General features: G+C 50.3%; 1 protein-coding gene across 1 annotated transcript in view; it reads right to left on the bottom strand.

Moving 5' to 3' along the window:
• The window catches only part of LOC147727785 (uncharacterized), a 1,253,841-nt gene that overhangs the window by 422,851 nt on the left and 808,890 nt on the right, over positions 1-22,100 (bottom strand). Inside the window, exon 6 of the mRNA XM_086963180.1 lies at positions 16,049-16,072. Coding sequence (XP_086819306.1) covers positions 16,049-16,072 — 24 coding nt within the window. The remainder of the gene's footprint in view (positions 1-16,048; positions 16,073-22,100) is intronic.

The raw sequence follows: 22,100 nt of genomic DNA, 5'->3' as shown, positions 1-22,100 counted from the left end.
ATTTTGGTCCAGGACTTTGAGTGCATAATCCACAATGTGTGTGATGGCTGTTTCCGTACAGTGACCTGGTCTAAAACCTGATTGGAACTTGTTGAATAGGCTGAAGTTCTGAATGTTTTGGCGGCACAATTGCTTATGTAAAGATTTCTACAGAAATGTATCTAGAAAAAAATATTTGTTGCTGCTCAGACGTTATTCAGATCAGTCGGGTCAGTGCCTTGTTATTTTAGTAGGTGTGTCACTACACATATTGTCAGGTAGTCTCATATGGCTGAGATACCCGCCACCCCCTCTCAACACAATCCCCAAGAATGGGAAACCGGAAACGGTTCTGAACTTTTGGAAGACGGGAGGGAGTGACCCTCCCGGCCGTATTTATTAAAATATGAAACAAAATTAAAACATTAAAATAACAGTTTCATATTAATGTACAATTTCGTTTTCACATTGCGATGTTTGGCTAACCTTAACATATTCTCTAATACAAAGGTTCTCCTAGCCGAACTAACATCCTACAAAACGTTTAACTTGAAATTGTACATCCTAACGTTTAAGGGCCAACGGCAAGGTCGTAACCGGTGTCAAGATCCCTAAACCAGACATATCCCCCTCACTTGTGAGGGGCGACCGCACAGAGGTGTACCTCAAGTGCATTTACCAATTTCCCTTGACTTGACGGGGGCCCCAATAAACTCGACGCCATTTAAAGGTCGTCCGAGGACTCGTGTGAGGTATCTAGAAGGTAGCGTAGACCCCCTCCCAAACTCCACACAACTTACCACATCTGCCGTCGCAGATGTCCAGGCCCCGGGAAATTCCCCAGGAGGGGGCTGTAGCCCCTCCTACCCAGGAAGGGGCCTTGACCGCCTTTCCTTTCCTTTCGGCGGCCCATCCTTAGAAGGGACCGCCTCCCCGTTGAGGGGCCAATGGCCACCTCCCTCGAGCGCTCCCATCCGTAATGGGTGACGCCCACCCCTAGGGATCTTCCAATTACTGCTCACCGATCATGACCTTACCGCCCGACCAAAATAAATACGACAATTCTAACTAAATTACTAAATGACTAAATTACTAAGAGACAGTAACAATTACCACTTATTAAAAGGCATGATTACTGATCAACACAAATGCATAAATACTTTATTTGCAAAACATTTTACAATTCGACCATTCTTTATTGCATATTCAAAGTTATCACGATAGTCATCACAACCTGCAAGAATTAGTGTTAGCACATCAAACTTTATTCAAAAACCACTTGCTGTCCTCAGGGGCTGGTGGGTGGGCCAAAATTGGCTCTTCGTTCCGTCTCGAGCTCACGTGCAGCGAGGAGGTGCAGCTTCAGAGCACAGGAACAAGAGGATGCTTTCTTGGCTTGTTGCTCCTTTTATCCATCTTCAGGGCAGGCGTAAACCCGCCCCTGCCTGCCCCAAAGGGCGTGGCCGGCCGCGTCAGTGTCTAGGCCAGCCCACTCCAGGGCGGGAAAAAGCGCGCCCCGGCTACGCCGCTTCGGGCATACCAGCCGAGACTCGCCTCCCGCCCAAGATGGCTTCCCGGGGGGATCGTGGCACTCCGCCATACGTTCTGGGGGACCGAATGGTCGCCCCTTTCCATATGGCTGAGATACCCGCCACCCCCTCTCAACACAATCCCCAAGAATGGGAAACCGGAAACGGTTCTGAACTTTTGGAAGACGGGAGGGAGTGACCCTCCCGGCCGTATTTATTAAAATATGAAACAAAATTAAAACATTAAAATAACAGTTTCATATTAATGTACAATTTCGTTTTCACATTGCGATGTTTGGCTAACCTTAACATATTCTCTAATACAAAGGTTCTCCTAGCCGAACTAACATCCTACAAAACGTTTAACTTGAAATTGTACATCCTAACATTTAAGGGCCAACGGCAAGGTCGTAACCGGTGTCAAGATCCCTAAACCAGACATATCCCCCTCACTTGTGAGGGGCGACCGCACAGAGGTGTACCTCAAGTGCATTTACCAATTTCCCTTGACTTGACGGGGGCCCCAATAAACTCGACGCCATTTAAAGGTCGTCCGAGGACTCGTGTGAGGTATCTAGAAGGTAGCGTAGACCCCCTCCCAAACCCCACACAACTTACCACATCTGCCGTCGCAGATGTCCAGGCCCCGGGAAATTCCCCAGGAGGGGGCTGTAGCCCCTCCTACCCAGGAAGGGGCCTTGACCGCCTTTCCTTTCCTTTCGGCGGCCCATCCTTAGAAGGGACCGCCTCCCCGTTGAGGGGCCAATGGCCACCTCCCTCGAGCGCTCCCATCCGTAATGGGTGACGCCCACCCCTAGGGATCTTCCAATTACTGCTCACCGATCATGACCTTACCGCCACAGGCCGGATAGTTGACCGGCTATCCGGACCCCCCCACAACACTTCTACCTAAAGGTCATGTCATAAATTCTTTAGCCAAGCTATCAGGTCTCCTATGAGTAACTCGTTCCCCACCCGGGACAAATGAACACCATCCCCCAAATACATACTGTCCCCTTTAATACAACCATGCGAAATAGAATGCAGTGTACTTGAACGGAACAATCTACTCATTTTATTATTAATTTTCCTTACTGAATGATTCAGAGCAGAAACCGAAAGAGCCCCCCGCCACACTTTCCGTGGGATCATATGGGACCATGCAATTGTGCACCCTGGAACTCTTCTCGCCAACCAACTTACAGTGGAAAGCATCGCCTCGAGAAGAAGTCGTCTACCAGTGGTTACCAAATCATTGCCCCCAAGATGTACTATGACTACAGACGGCGGGGACCTCGTCCGCCCTAACAAACCCTCAAAAAATGATCGAAACTGGTCAATACAGAGCCCGCCCTTTCCGTAGAAGGACACACTGTACCCGTATTCCCCAGCCACGTGAATCATGTCACCTGCTTTGAATACGTCCGCGGCACGCCTCACGTATGAGTGGCCCACGACCCACACCTCCTTTTTCACAGCCGGTGATGTCTGACCGCTGGCCCCCCGGTGTCGGGTCGACTGCACAGTCCGCCTCGCCTCGTAGGCTTGCGCAACTGAAAACCAAACAAAAACAAGAAGCGTGAGTACATCATTATAGCTTCACAACATGTGCAACCGCACAATACCTCTTATAACATTTTGAGGACCAACGCCCCACACGTTTTACTTGTTCAACATTCAGACCCCTGGCTGTAGCCTCTGTAGCAGCCCCTATCCGAAAGGAATGGGTCCCAAACTCGCCGGGGTTCAAGCCCGCGGCCGAAATCGACATCGCAAGCACCCGCTGAAACTGAAACCTCGTCAGTGGGGTGGCGTCAGCGTGTCTCAACAAGGTCCCCCCCCATGATGCCACCCTTTGCGTTAAATATTCCTCTACGCACAACACAGGGCACATGGAAGACCCGGGAATCCTTTGTATGATTATACAGTCCCCAATCGCACCCTGATCGGTCTTGGACCTGACAAACGAGACAGTCATTGTCTCCCCCCTGATCTGAACGTGCTCTCGGCAGAGTCCCCCCATGGCATCCTGCTTGTTCTTTGCCACCAGTTCGCTTACCCGCATAGCCCCATGGAATGCTAGCACAAAAGCGGCTCGGAATAACACTGATTCATACTGGGATGAACACGTTGCAGGAAGTACCGATAACAACAGCGCCAACCTATCCAAACCTATCGGGCGCCTTTCATCTACTCTGCGACCCTCAAGGCGTTGCCACCCACGTAGCGCTTTTTGCACCACGAAAGACGCAGTCGGGTCTTGGATCCCATGGGCCCTTGCCATAAAGGAAATGGCGGCCCGATGCCTCTGGGCCGTAGCCACTGATTTTCCTGCCTGATGTAAGGACAGCAGAAATTTTACCACTAGCTCTTCCTGACCCCAAAGCTCTCCCCTAGCACTCCCCAAAAAGGCCCAATAGGATCGGAACGCCCCTTCATATGCCTTCCTCGTCCTGGGTGCTAAACTCTCTCCCACGAGGTTCTGTAGTTCGGGGCACCGAGAGACCAGAGAGCTTCGGGAAAGGGTGCCGCCACCGGGTCCGCTGTGGGCAGAAAACCCCAGAAGGCCTGCATACGAAAACGAGAAAGCGCATCAGCCGCTTGATTCATTACCCCCGGCACATGTCTTGCCCTAAATAGCACGTTCAATTGCATACACAATAACACAATTTCTTTGAGCAATCTCAGAATCCATTTGCATCGTGCTGCCTGGCTATTGATACACTCAACCACGGTCATGTTATCCGACCAAAACACCACAGAGTGATCTCTGAATCCCTCAGGCCAAGTTTTCAGGGCCACCAGAATGGGAAAAAGTTCAAGAAAGGCAATGTTACTTGTCAGCCCACACTCATGCCACCATAACGGCCATTTTTGAGCCGACCATTGTGTGCCGAAAATGGCACCAAAACCCATGCTCCCAGCCGAATCTGTCCACAGCCCCAGCTCTTCGGAGGACACCGTTGGTTTGTTCCAGACAATTCGACCATTGAACTCCGCCAGAAATGCCAACCAAATGCGCATGTCCTGGCGGACCTCTGCCGATAGTCTCGTGCGATGATGACCCTCTTTCAGGCCGACCATGGCCTGAGCGATCGAGCGGGAAAAGGGGCGGGCCATCGGTATTACTCTCAGGGCAAAATTCAGCTGGCCCACCAATTGTTGTAACTGATGCAGTCTGACTTTAGACTCACTAATACATGTTTTCAGGGAAGCCCTGAATCTTAACACCTTTTCCTTTGGTAATCGAAAACAACCTTCCACTGAATCGAGCTCGATCCCCAAGAACTCGAGGCAGGTCGAGGGACCCACAGTCTTACCTGGTGCCAGTGGCACACCAAAATGCTTCATTAAGACACAAAATGCATTCAAAGCCTGTCCACATTCCGGATCCCCGGCCGCCCCCAGAAACAAAAAGTCATCGAGATAATGCATGACATGTTGAAAACCCGTCCTCTTTGTGAAGACCCATTGCAGAAAACAACTGAACTTTTCAAAATAGGCACAAGATATAGAGCATCCCATCGGCATACATCTATCCATGTAATAGTGACCCTGAAACGTGAAACCAAGGAGACGCTGATCGTCTGGGTGTACCGGGAGCAACCGGAACGCTGACTCAATATCTGACTTCGCCATCAGCGCCCCGGGCCCTAGGCGATTCAACATGGCGACGGCCTCATCGAAAGATGCGTACCGCACCGAACACACTTCCGGGTCTATCGCATCATTCACGGAACGACCACGTGGGGCTGATAAGTTATGTATCAAACGGAACTCACCCGGGTCCTTCTTCGGGACCACCCCCAAAGGAGAACAAACAAAGTTAGCACACGGTGGCTCATCAAACGGACCGGCGACTCGACCTCGAGTAACCTCCTTCCCAATCTTTTCCTGTACAACGGTCGTATGTTGCAGAACCGACATTTGGTTTTTACATTTTGGTAAACCCTGAAACTCCCCCACTGGGATGCGGAAACCATATGAAAACCCGTTCCGCAACACCCCAGCGGAAGCATGATCCGGGTATTCGCTGAGCCAAGGAATCATTGCCATGGTATCAATCGGAGTAGGTAATGGCACCCCTCGGACTATTTCAGACCTGTTTGGTGCCTCCTCTACCACCGTTATCACCTGTTTTGGCTCTGCACATGGACTCAGGATGGGATGACTGCCCACACCCTCCACATTCGTGTCTACATTTACACGACCCCTGGGGCCTCGTACATTTACCCCTGTTAAAGTTCCAACAAATCCCCTTTTTACCTGCGTTGCCGTTCGGCCTCGAATGGTGGTCGTTACCTGTACCTGGTCGAAAGGGCGTCCCCACATATTGGCGTGAAGACTCACCCCCGCTACTCCCCACCAATGGCAACTTCAACATACCAGTACTCTCCATTTTTGACCACGAAACAGAATCGTAACAATCCCAAGACAAGTTCTTGTCGTGTTCTTTCGCTTTTCTAAAAATATTATCATAACAGAACCACTGATTGCCCCCATACGATACAGAATATTCCATGATCCGTGACTGATAAATAGGCAATTCAGACAGCAACTCGGGCCTACGTTCACCCATGATGGCGGTAAAAATTCCCCATGCCCTGCCCCAATTGCCAATGTTTTCGTCAACCTTAAAGGCGGCCATCTTTGCGCGCCAAACACTCGGATGCATGAGCTCCTTTTGGCTCTTAACATGCTCCATCTCATAATGATCTGTAAGCAACGAGAAAATGTTTACATACTCATCTGCCCACATCTTTTCCTTAATAGCCAGAGGGACATGCTGACCCAATTTCTCCCTTCTTGAGGGTGCAGACTCATCCCTCGCAATCGGCAATGGCCGCTTACCTGAACCAGAAGGTGCGTCCGCCGCTGGACCTGCTCCTGTCAATTTTTCACCCACCGGAGGCGGCGTGATAACTGGCGATGGTGCCTTCACCGCCTCCCTATTTTCACGCAGTTGCTTCATCAACACTCGTGCGTCATCAGCCGTGGCGCCCTCGCCGTTTTTCCCCAACCACGCTGCCAATTGTGCTGCCAACTCGGGCGGCATATCCTCCCCGGACACGGGGGTGACCACCACGGGAATCGGATTCCCCTCTGTCGGCACCGGCGTTGGCCCTTCGAGTGGGGTATCGGGAACCGGGATGTTTCCCTCCGCTGCCCCCCGTCTGGGCCTCTTGCCCTTCCCTCCTGGAGCGGCTCCTGCCAAAGGTCGTTTCGGTCCCCCTTCCCCGTCTCTAGCCGCCATCTGCTTCTTTAGATCGGTTACCTCTTTCATGAGCATACGGAGCATCTGGTCGGTAGTAACTCGCTTTCCGACTTTCTTAGGCATTCTCAGACAGTATCTGTAAGACAAAAAAGAAAGATTACCACGCTCAAAATTGGCTCTTCGCTCCGTCTCGAGCTCACGTGCAGCGAGGAGGTGCAGCTTCAGAGCACAGGAACAAGAGGATGCTTTCTTGGCTTGTCGCTCCTTTTATCCGTCTTCAGGGCGGGCGTAAACCCGCCCCTGCCTGCCCCAAAGGGCGTGGCCGGCCGCGTCAGTGTCTAGGCCAGCCCACTCCAGGGCGGGAAAAAGCGCGCCCCGGCTACGCCGCTTCGGGCATACCAGCCGAGACTCGCCTCCCGCCCAAGATGGCTTCCCGGGGGGATCGTGGCACTCCGCCATACGTTCGGGGGGACCGAATGGTCGCCCCTTTTCAAAAGGTTCATTGAGCTAGCGATCCTTGTCCAAAGGGGGGTTGGGGGGCGGAAGGATGGCTGAGATCCTTTCTATGGGGCAATGGCAAGTGGTGGCTGAAAGGTGAGGTTGGTTTCATCAGGGCTATAATTTGTAGTACCCAGGACTCATTAAAGGTTATGAACTTATACCAGGTGGCTTCATTTTTGGACCTCCTAGGTCAGGATTCACATGGGCACTGTTGACACTGTGGTATTTCCGAGGGTGAGGAATGAGTCTGAACCTCTTTCTATGATTGTTGTTGAGTCGACAACAATGGTCTTCTCAATTTGTTTATCTTTTCTTCAAAGACTGTTTATACCCTATGAAGAATAAATTACACTTACATATACTGATATAAAAGGAACTGACAATTCAGGATATACGTGATACTATAACATTTTTGCCTATATATAAATGTGAGGAAAAGTCTGTGACTATGACAAGCTTACTCTCTGATCTTGAACTATGTACCAACCCGAGTATAGACAGTGGGCTCAAATTGAAGTACAAGTGAATTCCACAATTGGGCAGTAGCAATAATATTGATCTTTTTTACCAAGCTTTTTATTTGGATGTGGATAATTGGAGCAAAAAATTACGAGTTCATTATAGAATTCAGTATGGTGATAATCTTACCTAACCTAAGTATGTAGCCTTACAGCAACTATAAAGCAATACGGATTTGATCATCAGAGAGTTATACAAAGAAGGTAACATGGTTGTTATAAAGAAGGTTGACTATGACAATGAGATATATAATCAAATAAGACACATTGCATGTTATTTTAAATTGGATTCTAATTTGGTCATGACTCTTACTAAGAAGAAGAATGTTAAATTGAAGGAATGGCACACTTCAGGGTTGTTTGAGGATGATGAATATTATTTTCTATTAATAGAGAGTGCTAGATAGCCATTCCTGTATTTTCATAAGGATTTACAGTTTCTACCTTTTAGACTGATTATTGCAAATATTATGGACTCTACTGAAAGAATGTCATTGTGTGAATCTTTTTTGCTGCTCTTTGTAATTAAACTTCTGTCATGTCAGTGACACCAACCACATCTTAAATATAATTAATGATGTCATATGGGAACCTATTATCATGTTGATATCTATGGATGTGGTATCTATATAAACCAATATTGCATATGATAATGGTATTGCTGCTTTGACACATCTTAACACCTGGTCCATAGAAAGTTTGGAACACACGGATATGTTATTCACCAAAGCTAGATTGATCCTGGAGATTAATGTTTTCCTGTTTAATGGGGAAGGCTGCAGACAGTTACATGGTACTGTGATGTGCTCCATATTTGCTCCATTTACACAAATATATTTATGGGCTGGTTTGAGTTGGAGCAGATTTGGGGTTGAAACAGTGCTAATCTGAATTATTGTATCCATTACTGGGGAAGATTCATAGGGGACTGTCTGATGATCTGAGCTGGGGATGTCATGTAACACTATTGATTTGATGTGGCTGCAAGAACATCTTATAAAGATTTAACACTTTCCAAGGTTATTTTTCATTTTCAATTTTATATGTATGTTTGTTTTGATCACCAAGGGACAGGTTACATTATGTTGGCACAAGTGGATAGGAACACACTTTGAGATCTGTCACTATGGTTCTAAGTACAGCATGTTCATTACTTCACATTTGCTTCACAGGAATGGAAAGTTGCCTAGCCAATAGGTAAGTTTCAATTCTATTAAGGACGCGGAGGCGAGGATTATGCTCATTCTTTCTTCGCTTTAATAATAATAATTTTACAGCAGCTTGTCATCAAAATAACAAAAACCTACATTTCCCATAACCAGGGAAAAGAAAAACAACAGTCTTTGCATAGTCCTTTCACACTGTTGATGACATCCTACCAATGAATCCTGCTGGTCCTTCTAGAACTCCCTCTTTCTTTGCTAGTGGATCTCTCCCTTCCTCAACCAGATTGTTTCGCGTTCTCGTTCCCTGAAAAAGATCACAATGATCACTTACTGTCCCCCAAACAGGAGTATATGCAGTAAACATCAGGTTCGTGGATTTGTATAGCGCACTGCTCACCCAGAGGGTCTCAAGGCGCTTGGGGAAGGGGTTCATTATTTATCGAATATCCAGGTTTTAAGATCTTTTCTGAAGGAGGTGTGGTTTTGAGTAAGGCGGAGGTGAGTGGGGAGTGAGTTCCAGGTCTTGGCGGCAAGGAAGGAGAAGGATTTACCACCCATTGTGAATTTTCGGATGCACGGGACCGCGGCGAGGGCTTGATTGGACGATCTTAGTTGGCGGGTGGGTTTGTAGAAGGACAGGGAATTGTTGAGGCATTCGGGTCCTAGATTGTAGAGGGCCTTGTGTGCGTGGGTGAGAAGGCGGAAAGTAATTCTTTTGTTGACGGGAAGCCAGTGGAGGTCTTTTAGGTGTCCGGTGATGTGATCTTGGAGGGGGATGTCTAAAATGAGTCTCGCTGATGCGTTTTAGATGCGTTGGAGTTTTTTCTGTAATTTTGCTGTGATTCCGGCGTATAGTGTGTTGCCGTAGTCCAGTCGACTTGTGACCAGTGCGTGGGTGACAGTCTTTCTTGTCTCTAGGGGGATCCAACGGAAGATCTTTTTGAGAGTGCGAAGTACGTTGAAGCAAGAGGATGAGACTGCGTTGACTTGTTTGGACATCGAGAGAGAGGAGTCTAGGATGAAGCCAAGGTTGCGTGCATGGTCTGTCGGTGTGGGTGCTGTGCCCAGAGTGGAGGGCCACCAAGAGTCGTTCCAAGCAGAGGGGGAGGATCCTAGGAGGAGCACCTCCGTTTTGTCTGAGTTGAGTTTGAGGCGGCTATGTTTCATCCAATCGGCTACTTCTTTCATGCCTTCGTGAAGATTGGTTTTGGCGGTGTTAGGGTCATTGGTGAGGGAAAGGATTAACTGGGTGTCGTCGGCGTAAGAGATGATCTTAAGGTTGTGTTGACGCGCGATGGATGCAAGTGGACTCATGTAAACGTTGACGAGGGTGGGACTGAGTGAAGATCCTTGTGGTACTCCACAGATGACTTCAGTGGCTTCAGAGTTGAACGGGGGGAGTCGGACTCTTTGAGTTCTCCCAGCGAGGAATGAGGTGATCCAGTCCAAGGCTTTTCCTTGTATTCCGATGTTGCTGAGGCGTTGTATAAGGGTGCGGTGGCAGACTGTGTCGAAGGCGGCGGAGAGGTCGAGTAGAATGAGGGCCACTGTTTCACCGTTGTCCAGTAGTGTTTGGATGTCGTCAGTAGCTGCAATGAGGGCAGTTTCGGTGCTGTGCTTGGCTCGGAATCCGGATTGAGATGGATCAAGGGAGTTGTTGGATTCAAGGAAGGCGGCGAGCTGGTTGTTGACGGCTTTCTCGATGACTTTGGCCGGGAATGGGAGGAGGGATATGGGCCGGTAGTTTTTGAGTTCGGAGGGGTCTGCTGTAGGTTTCTTCAGGAGGGCGCTAAGTTCGGCGTGTTTCCAGCTTTCTGGAAAGGTGGCAGACCTGAACGAGCAGTTGATGACATCACGGAGATGGGGTGCGATGATGGAGTCCGCTTTGTTAAAGATGTGGTGGGGGCAGGGGTCGGTTGGCGAGCCAGAGTGGATTGAGTTCATTAGGCGGATGGTGTCTTCAGTGGTAATTGGGTTCCAGGTGGTAAGGTTGTTAGTTGGCGGAGTCGGATCTGAGCCAAGAGCGCTAAACACTAAAACCATATGGTAAATGATATTACATCAAAACATTTTGCCTATACAGAAACCCTTCAGAGCCTTAAAGGTTACCAAAATGGATTACTTACACAAATACGGGGTGGGCCAGCAACCCACGCGCTTGCAGGGAGGGATAATCCTTGCCTCCGCGTCCTTAATAGAATTGAAATGTACCTACTCGCTGGCTAGGCAAATTTTCATTCTATGTCAGGACCGGAGGCAAGGATTATGCACCTTCAAAGCTTGTCGACAACCACCTGAGCCACATTCACCAGCAGCTTAAAATAAAACCTCTTAAAGGTGGAGTCTGACGACCAATCCGCTTCTCTCATAAAGTCTTCCAAACGCACTCCTAGGATGAAAGCCTTCGAAGCCATTGCACCTCTAGCAGAATGCCACCAAAAACTCTTGTGTTAAGGCCTGCCTCCTGCATGATCCACCACACCCACCTGGCTATAGTGGGAGAGGACACTGCGTTGAAAGGTTTCTTAAGAGCAATCAAGAGTTGTCATTCGCATGGAGGATGAACTTCCTCTGTGGCCTCCTCATAGGCCTTCAGGCATTGTACAACACATAGCTTAAGTGTTTCCGCAAAAGATGGATGGGATATTGTGCGCATATTAGACTTTGTGCGTCTACTCACTGTGAAGGTAACCCCATCCGGGGAAAAAACCTGCGCTGTAATGTCCAAAGCTCGGACATCTGAAACTCTCCTACACGATACCAGACAAAGCAGCATCGCCAACTTGGCTGACAGCTCCTTGCTGGAAAGGAAACGGTTTGGCTGCCATGACACCAGGAGATTTTAAACCTGATTACCATCCCAAAGGAGTGAGTACCGGGGCTCCGGAGGAAGGGACAGCCTAATGCCTCGAAGAATCTTGCAAACAAAGGGGTGCTCAACCCCACGGGGCATTATTTACCGGAACATGCTCGGCCGAAATAGCGGAACGAACAGTATTCACCGATCTGTAGGCTAACCCTTTGTGAGCCAACTCCGCTAGGTAGTTTAAGATGTGAGTTAATCCGGCGACCACTTCCCGCCACATACACCAACATACCCACCTTGTCCAGGCTGATGTGTACCGTTTGGAGGTGCTGTCAGCCCATGCTCGGGACAATAAGAGTTCAGCATGGCTTGAAAGGACCGGCAATCTCCAACATTGCCTGTAATCCGCCACGCCATCAGTTGGAGCGAGCCCTCCTCCACCAGCCGGTGGGGAGTCCCCTCCAGACTCAAAAGGAGATTGGAGAATTCCTAGAAAGTTCCAGTAGAACCGGAAACCATACTTGCGACCTCCAAAACAGCGTTATAAACACTATTGAAGCCTTCTGTCAGCGGGCCTGAGCCGCCACCCAAGTTATCATGGAAAAGAGCGGAAACGCATAACCTCTCTCCCGACTCCACTCCTGAGAAAACGCGTCCGACACCTCCGCCAAAGGATACGGCCTCCAACTGAAGAACCGGGGAAGTTGACGGCTCAGCCGACAAGCAAAAAGGTCTATGGAAAAAGGACCCCAGCACGCCTGTAGGTACTGGAAGATTTCCGGATCCAGTTTCCACATGCTGGCATCCCGAAGATGGCGGGAGTGCCAGTCCGCCACCGAGTTCTCGGTCCCCAGAAGGTATTCCGCTGTGACAGACACTTGGTTGGAGAGGCAGAATTCCCAAAATTGTTTCGCTAGACTCGCCAGAATCTTGGAACATGTGCCGCCCAGGTGATTGATATACCTGACTGCCGACACATTGTCCATCAGCAGAAGCACTGAAGCTTAGACCCTGTCCTTGGTCCAACACCGTACTGCAAAGGAGCCCGCAAGGAGCTCGAGGCAGTTGATGTGAAGCGTTTGCCCTTGAGGAGACCAACTTCCACCTGTGGAGAATTCCTCACACCTTGCCCCCCAACCGGACCGGCTTGCGTCCGACTCTACGATCAAGTCGGGGGCGGAACGGAAGATCGCTCTTCCGTTCCAAGCTTCCATGTGCGACAGCAACGGCTCCTGCTCCTCCCAAACATCGTCCGTCGGAGGGACCACTTGGGAGTATGTCATGCCCTTCCTGAAATGATGCACCTTCAGATGCTGCACAGCCCTGTAATGCAACAGGCCTGGAAAAATAGCGTGAATAGAAGCCGAGAAAAGGCCCACCAGCCTGGCTTTCTGCTGTAAAGAGGTTCCCTGTTTGGCTAGAGTCTGTCGGATTTTGTGGCGGATCTTCGCCACCTTCCTGGAAGGCAAACTGAGTGTGGCTGACATGGAATCGTTTACAAATTCAGAAAAGAACCTGCTGCGTTGGGGACAGGAGGGACTTCTGCTCATTGATCACGAACCTCAACTGTGGCAGCAGATCCACTGCCATCAGCAGATGTGCCTGCAATTGCACAGGGCATTGAGCCATAATCAGTATATCGTCCAAATAGGCTATCATGCGGACTCTCCGCGCTCTCAAGTGTTCCACTGCCGGATTGAGAACCTTGGTGAAACACCACGGTGCAGAGGAAAAGCCGAACAGAAGACAACAAAACTCGTAGGCTAGTCCCTGCCAGACAAACTGCAGAAAACGTCTGTGCGGAGGGAAGATCGGTACCACCAGGTACGCGTCTTTCAGGTCCAATCTCACCATCCAATTGTGTGGCTGGAGTACATCTCTGAGCAGGTGGCTGCCTTCCATTTTGAAGTGTCTGTACACCAGCCACTCGTTGAACTCTCTCAGATTGATGACGGCCTCCTGCCCCGTCCATCTTGTCCACTAAAAAGATATTGCTGAGGAACCCTGTAGGGTGCACCTCTGTGCAACATATCGCTCCTTTTTGGAGCAACCCAGCTACCTCTTCGTCCACCAAAGCGGCATCTGCCCCACCAAACACTATCGATCGCGGTCAAACTGCCTGCCTAGGAGAACCAAAAAACTCTATTTGGAAACCCCGTACTGTCTGGAGCACCCAGGCATTGCCGGTAAGAGCTTCCCAAGCGGGAAAAAACGACAGCCTGCCACACACTCGCAGCTGCGCCGCAGGCAAGACACTCACCGGTGGAATTCCCTCTGCGACCTCTATAGTTCCCTCGTCTGCGGAAACACTGACCTCCCGTGGGGTAGAAGTTATTGTACCATTGGTCTGTCTGGTATTGGCCACGTCCGGAGCCTTGCCCCCTGCCCTGGGGCTGTTGAAACTGGCCGCGGCCAGGCAGGCGCCTCTGCCCTGACCGGCCTGCGGAAAACCCGAGGGTTGAAAACTCTTTTAAAATTAGCCTGCACTTTGTCAAGGGAAGTAAACATTGCAACAAATTTCCCTGACTCTTTAATAAAGGGTTCACTGAATAAACCCCCTTGCGCAGAGGCACCTGCCTCTGAACAGGCCAGGTCACCCAACTTGGGATCCACCTTTATCAAAAAGGATCTGCGCCTCTCTGTCGAGAGTGCGCAGATGGCATTTCCCACTAAACATATGGCACTCTTTGCCCACGCCTGTGTGAGCAAGGCCCTAGGCCCCCACACTACCAGTACCGACCCTAGCCACCGGGCATGCAGGGAAACCACCCCAGGTGCAGCGCACCGCTACCTACCCGCAGCACGGGCGTTCAGAATTGGGACAAAGTACAGACCCGAGCCTCAGCGCCGGGTGATTAAGGCAGGCAGGACATCCTGGCGCGGACTTAGCGGTGACCGGAGCAGAGAACAACGCTGACTGACAGCGACGCGCTCCGGAAGCACTGAGTCGAGACGCCCAACACAGCGCCCTCTTGTGGGCGGAACACCGCACCACAGTCATGGGGAATGGCGAGACTGCGTAAGGAGCGCACTAGCGTTCCCTCGGTCCAAAGAGGGAATCTGTGTGAGGAAAAGTCAAAGCATGCAAAACCCCACAGAACCACTGCGCAAATGCGCTCACATCCCCATAACCAAAGTAAAAAGTAAGACACTTAACTCCATCTGCCGAGCAGCGAAGAAAGAGGGAGATCTAGAAGGACCAGCAGGATTTATTGGTCCGATGTCATCAACAGAGTGAAAGGACTATGCAAAGACTGTTGTTTTTCTTTTCCCTGGTTATGGGAAATGTAGTTTTTTGTTATTTTGATGACAAGCTGCTGTAAAATTTTGATTATTAAAGCGAAGAAAGAATGAGCATAATCCTCGTCTCCGGTCCTGACATAGAATTTTGAAATAAGTTTTAAGGTATATATGTCAACTGTGACATGACACATTATTGGTGTGGGCATGAGGCTTTTTGTACTGGCTTTGATACACTATATCATTAATTTGCTAGTACATTGGAAATTTATGTCCTTTGTACCTTATTGTTTGTGGGTGATGGCAACATACACTGTCTAGCTTTAGGAATTAGCTGATCTGGGATGTATTTATTCACAGCCCTGATGAAGTCAGAGGCTAATACGCCACTATGAAAAAACACGGTGTTGGCTGTAATATAACGTGACTTGGCTAGTTATACTGGTGCGTGAATTTAAGGAAGTGCCTGTGGGTTCAATAAAGAGACTGGAATGATAAAATTCCTAATTTGTGCAATCCTACCTTGTAACATATCTGAGTGCTCAGGGTAATTTTTATTTGTTGAACCTTGTCCATTCTATAAGGGTTCTTTGGTTGCCATCCCTCACCCTTGAGTACCTTGCCTGGTCACCATGTGTTGGATTTACAAAGGACTAGGATGGCTTTCTTAAAAACCTTATGAGTTAGTAAAATCAAATGACCCAGCTAACACCAGACCCAATAAAGTTAACAATGTCAAATAGTAATAAACAAAATGGAAAGTGCTGCTTGTGTGAATAGAAAAATGACTGAAACAAAGAGGTAGTGTGTGAATTTTAAGAGACGAGCTACCAGGACAAATATATTGAAGGCGCTATGCACTGCTAGGTAAATGTCAGTTGATAATTACAGTTGCCAGGCTTCAAAACAACGCACAGAAAATTTGCATATCCTTCTATGACCAAAACAAACCAAGTGATGCTTGTCATGCATAACACAGAGAAAATAGGTAATACCAGGATGCACTCTGGGTTACCATACACATAATAAACTACATTATAAGTTCTACAGAAGACAGTTGTTTTCTAAAGGTTTTCTTAAAAGAGTAACCTTACCTTCGCAAATTCCTGTATTAAGCACTACAGGGAAACAAAACAGAAAATGTCAATGCTTGCATGAATATATAGCTTGAGAAGAGAATATGTTCTACTGTAATGAAACAGTTATTACATTTGCTTTATTGTGTGCCTAGAAGAACAATTTCAATATACATCTGTAACTCAAGGTTTAACGCAACTAAAACAAGACATGCAAATCTTAGTGAGTCATTCAAGGGCAAAAAGTTTGATTATGGTATATTTAAAAGAAAATACATTTCCTATTATTGCTACATTACTTTTTAACGCATGCAGATATCAAAAGTCTAGCAAAATGATTTACAAAGTAATACGGAACATAATAAAATTAACTGCCTGAGGCAAGGAAATCATCATATTTGCTTCCCTTGACTCTACCTGGTGGTTAATATGGAGAGTTCCATATATATTTAAACTGCTATTTAAATAAATATGAATAACTGGGCATAAAATACAAGAAACAGATAAGTGCTAGGTCCTGGGAGCCACCAGTAGAGAAGCAGAGCACCAGCAGCAGCCACAGCCAGGGGAGGACTCCAAGCCCCACAAAGCTGAGCGCAAGGAGGCGCTGTCGTCACTGTGTCAGCGCCCGGGTAGCTTTCAAAGTACATCGCGGCCCCCGCAGCGCAGGAGCCACCATTAGAGAAGCAGAGCAGCAGCTACAGCCAGGGGGGCACTCCAAGCCCAACAAAATTGAGCGCCAGGAGGCGCTGCCATCACTATGTCCGCGCCCGGAGGATCTTTAAAAGTACATCGCTGCCCCCGCAGCACGGTGCGCAAAAGGGCATGCCCGGTCGAGTCTGCGCCCATCCGCGGATGTACGAGGTCCGGCCGGGCCAACTCTCTTGGCCCTAGACTAGTGGACCAGTGATTTTCATTTGATGTAGGACTGACATGCCTGGGCTGCCCACTGTTGATTGGGAAAGCGTAAAGGAGCATACAGGACAGTGGCTATCGACGAATCACATGTGAGTACTTTTTAGGTCTTGTCCTACGCATCGCGCATCTTGGCAATTTCCTTTCAGGAGCGCGCGGAACCATATGGTGGCGCCATATGGTCTCACGCTCCCGAAAGGAAATCACCCATGCCCTCTCCCCCGGCTGCCACTTTCAATGCCGATGCTGTCTTGGTGGACCACATTCTGCTGTACAAAGAAACTACCGCCTCCAACGTGCAGGTTGCCTCCTCCTTCCCAACCTGAGCTAACACAGAGCTGCTGCTGGAGGCACTCTGAGATTTGCAAAAAACACAGTTGATGGACAGAATGCAGGACAATGTCTTACATTCACCCCAGTACAAAGATCTGGGCCTAAATCCATCTTTTTTTGCACTCCACACCACCCTAGGTCAGACAATGGCTATATTCAAATCAGCCTTGACCCTGTGCATCATGGAAACAGTCCAGCCCGAACTACCAAGCCATGTCTTTCCTAGACCGAAATCAAGCATCCAAGGACCGGTTTCTGGCTATCAGCCTTCTTCAGCCTGGATAGCTTGACTCCAGTGATATGGAGAGCCTGGGACTCACGTCTGAGCATACCCAGCCCACTCGGGGTGAAAATTGCAAAAAACACAGTTGATGGACAGAATGCAGAACAATGTCTTACATTCACCCCAGTACAAAGATCTGGGCCTAAATCCATCGTTTTTTGCATACCCAGCCCACTCGGGGTGAAAATTGCAAAAAAACACAGTTGATGGACAGAATGCAGAACAATGTCCTACATTCACCCCAGTACTCTGAGGGCTGTTAAGCGCTCACGCAAGCACCTAAGCGCAAATACCTCAAAGTGGCATTCACAATGTCTTACATTCACCCCAGTATAAAGATCTGGGCTTAAATTCATCGTTTTTTTGCACTCCACACCACCCTAGGTCAGACAATGGCTATATGCAAATCAGCCTTGACCCTGTGCCTCATGGGAACAGTCCAGCCCGAACTACCGAACCATCTCTTTCCTAGACCGGAATCAAGCATCCGAGGACTGGTTTCTGGCTATCAGCCTTCTTCAGCCTGGATAGCTTGACTCCAGTGATGTGGAGAGCCTGGGACTCACGTCTGACCATACCCAGCCCACTCGGGGTGAAAACTGCAAAAAACACAGTTGATGGACAGAATGCAGAACAATGTCTTACATTCACCACAGTGCAAAGATCTGGGCCTAAATCCATTGTTGTTTTTCACTCCACACCACCCTAGGTCAGACAATGGCTATATGCAAATCAGCCTTGACCCTGTGCCTCATGGGAACAGTCTAGACCGAACTACCAAGCCATGTCTTTCCTAGACCGGAATCAAGCATCCAAGGACCGGTTTCTGGTTATCAGCCTTCTTCAGCCTGGATAGCTTGACTCCAGTGATGTGGAGAGCCTGGGTCTCACGTCTGAGCATACCCAGCCCACTCGGAGTGAAAATTGCAAAAAACACAGTTGATGGACAGAATGCAGAACAATGTCCTACATTCACCCCAGTACTCTGAGGGCTGTTGAACGCTCACGCAAGCACCTAAGCGCAAATACCTCAAAGTGGCATTCACGTGCCATTGGCTTTTGTGACTCCTTGGGCTGCCGCCGAATCACTGCTACGTCATCCATCCTCAGAGGGGTCTTGCTCAATCTGGGCACAATTGAGACGCTGTCGCAGAGTCTCGGAAGGACAGGGTGATGCTGGGTTGGTACTGATGTCTTCCACTCAACATTGTCACACCACGACACAGGTGAAGAGTATGACTAAAGTCAATGTCATCATATATCACGCTGATAGCAGGATGTTAAGAATATCTGAGGCCGTGAAGCTGCAGGTAAGGCTGCTCCTCACCTCCTGTAATCAGTGAGCGGCTCATCCTGATCTGCAGCGGGTTCATCCATCGTGTCTACATGTCCTTTGACTCAAAGAAGTCCTCAGAACACGACAACTCCCACGCCACCTCAGAACTCTCCAAACTCAGGGGGGTTCAACAATCAAAAACACTGAGCCGCAGCTGGTTTTATCTCTACCAGGTTTCGGTATGACCAAGATAGATGCCTCCAGGAGGTCTGCGGGGATCGTGCCTGGTTGGTCAAAGGAGTTAAAGAGATCCCAGAGGAGGGGGAGCCACCTGGTGACAGAAGATCTTGTAGAAGCTCGCCGGGTACCCATCAGGTCCCGGCGATTTCCCGTGTTTTAAGCGGGAGATTGCGGACACCACCTCCTTCAGGGCTATTGGCCTATCTAGGAAGTCGGCTTGGGCTGTATTTAAGGGATTTGGATTATTAAGGCCCCGTACATTAAGAGAGAGAATCTTGAGTCTAATGTGTGTGACATCATAAATCAGGACAGGGTCTGAAGCTCCATGCAGTGTGTGTAGCGGAAAAAACAGAATAAAATCCCCAAGGTGGACAAAGGGATCCCTCCCAAAGAAAAGCTCTTCTCCCAACCCCTAACTCCCACCGAGAACCCCCCTAACCCCAACTGGAAACTCCCCTATGATCATAAATGTCCTGGACCAGTCACAACCTTGTTCAGGCCCAAGGAAGAAGTCAATACAGGGAAACGTGGCACTGGCAACGGTGGAGTGTGTGGCAACGGCGGTCCCGTCAGCCCCCTCTGTCCCTTTGACCTGCTGATCTGGAAACAAATGGACCCCCATGTACAGTTCAGCCAGACATAATGCGCCAGGGAATTGTACGTATTCCAGGCGTCTATTCTGATGTCGCTGTGTCTCTGGATATACCTCCTAGATGGCCACTGCCTGTTCCTGCGCCATCAGTTGCGGGTCCGGTTTAAGAGACCCCTTAGGCTCGTGCCGACGCCCCCCTCTTTGCCAGCCATCTTCAGAGGTTCGTGGCGAAGATTTGAGCGAAGGCCGCTCTGAGGGATCGTCCTTCCTGGAGTCCTCGTCTAGGTGTATTCCCAGTAATGCGCATGTGTCCTGCAGGGATCGGAGCTGTTGCAGGGCCCTGTTCCATTTGAAGATTATCCGAAAGGGATGGCCCCACGAGTAGGGGATTCCTTTTCCTGGCAAAAAGTAGTGGCTGGTTTAAAGGCTTTTCTCTTCTGAAGAGTGATGGCAGAGAGATCTTGAAACAGTGCCACCGGGTGGTCTCGGTAGCGGAGGGGCTGCTGCTTGTGGGGTTCCTGTAGTATACCCTCCATTAAGGGAAAGTCTGGAAGGAACGCCAGGATGTCCGGGGGGGAGCAGGCGCTCGGCGCGCCAGGACTACTCTGTGCGCCCTGTCGATGCGTATGTCGAAATCTTCTCCTTCCCCCAGGATGTCCCTAAATAGGCCCTGCAAGAAGAGAGTAACATCCGTCCCTTCCACCTTAAGTGGTACGCCCCGACCCTTACGTTTTTTCTCTGGGACTGATTCTCAAGGTCCTCCGCATGCGCTTGCAATTCTACCTGCTGTTCCGTGAGGAGCACCACCTCCTGTTGCGGTACAAAAGGGGGTGGTGATGGACGGAGCATCTGAATCAATCAAACACTCACACCCAGTCAAAAGATCTGGGTCTAATCCATCACCAACTGCTCCACCTCCTCACTTCTGGAGTGGTCTGAGTCTTCCACCGTGGCCACCCGCTCTCCTAGGCCATCCACTGCTCTGCGCAGCTCTCTGAACTCCCCGGCCATGTCCTGTTTCAGTGTCTGGAAGTCCTCTCGCAATGTGTTAAAAAGAGTCTCCAGGAAGGATTTAGTGATGGGGGCACTCTCGTCATCTGGTCCCGTGGCAGTCTTTGGCACCCCCGAGGGTGTAGGGCTCTTTTCTCCTTTAAGGGCGCCCTTCCCTAACATGTCCGTAATTGTGCGCCCCGTTCTGCGCTGCCCCGTCGCCATGATGCTGGTGTGCACTGTCCATAGAGAGTCTCAGGTCGGTCCGGGTCTAGAGGAGACAAAGCCTGTGCGGTGTGCCCCACCGGCACCTATGGCCCTAGCTCTCCGGCCCGGATCCAAGGATGGGCGCAGGCTGCTCCCTACGCCCCTCCCGTAGGGGCCATGGCCCGAGGCCTGTAGCGTGTTGCTGAGCGGGGCCTCCCGCCCTATCCACGGGCCTCCTCAGCCGGTCTGCACCTGGGCTCCGGGTGCCGCCCGCCTTGTTCTGCTCAACACCCTGGGATGGCGCCTCAGAAGTTGTCGATTCTCGGTTCCCCCTTGCATTGCGGAGGGCGCCTGCCGCCTGCCGCCTTGCACTCTCAGGCCCTGGCGCAATCCCTCCAAACCTGGGGCTCGTCGTCCTCACCCTTCTCTGCCGGATTCATCTTCCTGCCCCGTACATGGGCTCGTTCACCTGGCCTCAGCCGCTGACATTAGGGGCACCGGGCACCAGCGCTCCTATCTCCGTCGTCCCAACTGCTGAGTGCACCCTGCCCTCGGTGCTCAGTGAGGGGTGCGCAGGCCCACAAGTCGGGGGCTCGAATCGCGCAGAACGTGCGGCCGGGCGCGACCCCCAGCTCCTCTCAGTGCACCCTCATCGGGCTTCCGGCACCAATCGCTGCTACAGTGCGTAATGTCTTCCCAGCCGCAGCACTCACCGGGTCTGTAGGATGTTGCATGGGGCGGGAGGCACCGTCTTCGAGCGAGTCCCGCCACCAGGCCCAAAAGCCGGGGGCTCGATTTTCGTGCTAGCCCGGTGATGGCGCCTGTCACTCGTGATCACCCTCTTTTGGCTTTGGGCGAGTAACTGGCAGCTGGGTCTTTCGCCGATGCCTGCCGGCTGTTCTGGGTGTTCACCCGCTGGTGTCCTGCGTCCCCCGTCAACAGGGAGCCGCGGTTACTCTCCGGTGGCGGCCGTCTCGTCCACGCTACAAATGGCGGATCCCGACTCTGCCGAGGGGGGGGATCCTGCTCGGGGCTGCTTTTCGGTCTCTGCCGGCCACAAGTGACCACGAGGATTGGCCCGAAGCTCCAGGCAGCAGTCGCTCTCGGTCCGGGGGTTGCGTTGGGGGATTCAGGGCTAATAAGTGGTCAGGGCGGGGGACTAGGTCGGGAGCCTCACATGCCGATGTCCATCCCGGTCGCCATCTTGGCCACGCCCCCCTTGTTTCCTGTTTAA

This window comes from Lissotriton vulgaris, chromosome 3_1 (assembly GCF_964263255.1).
Source record: "Lissotriton vulgaris chromosome 3_1, aLisVul1.2, whole genome shotgun sequence".
Lineage (NCBI taxonomy): Eukaryota > Metazoa > Chordata > Amphibia > Caudata > Salamandridae > Lissotriton > Lissotriton vulgaris.
The sequence above is the reverse complement of the archived record's forward strand: the minus strand, read 5'-3'. Positions and strand labels throughout refer to the sequence as shown.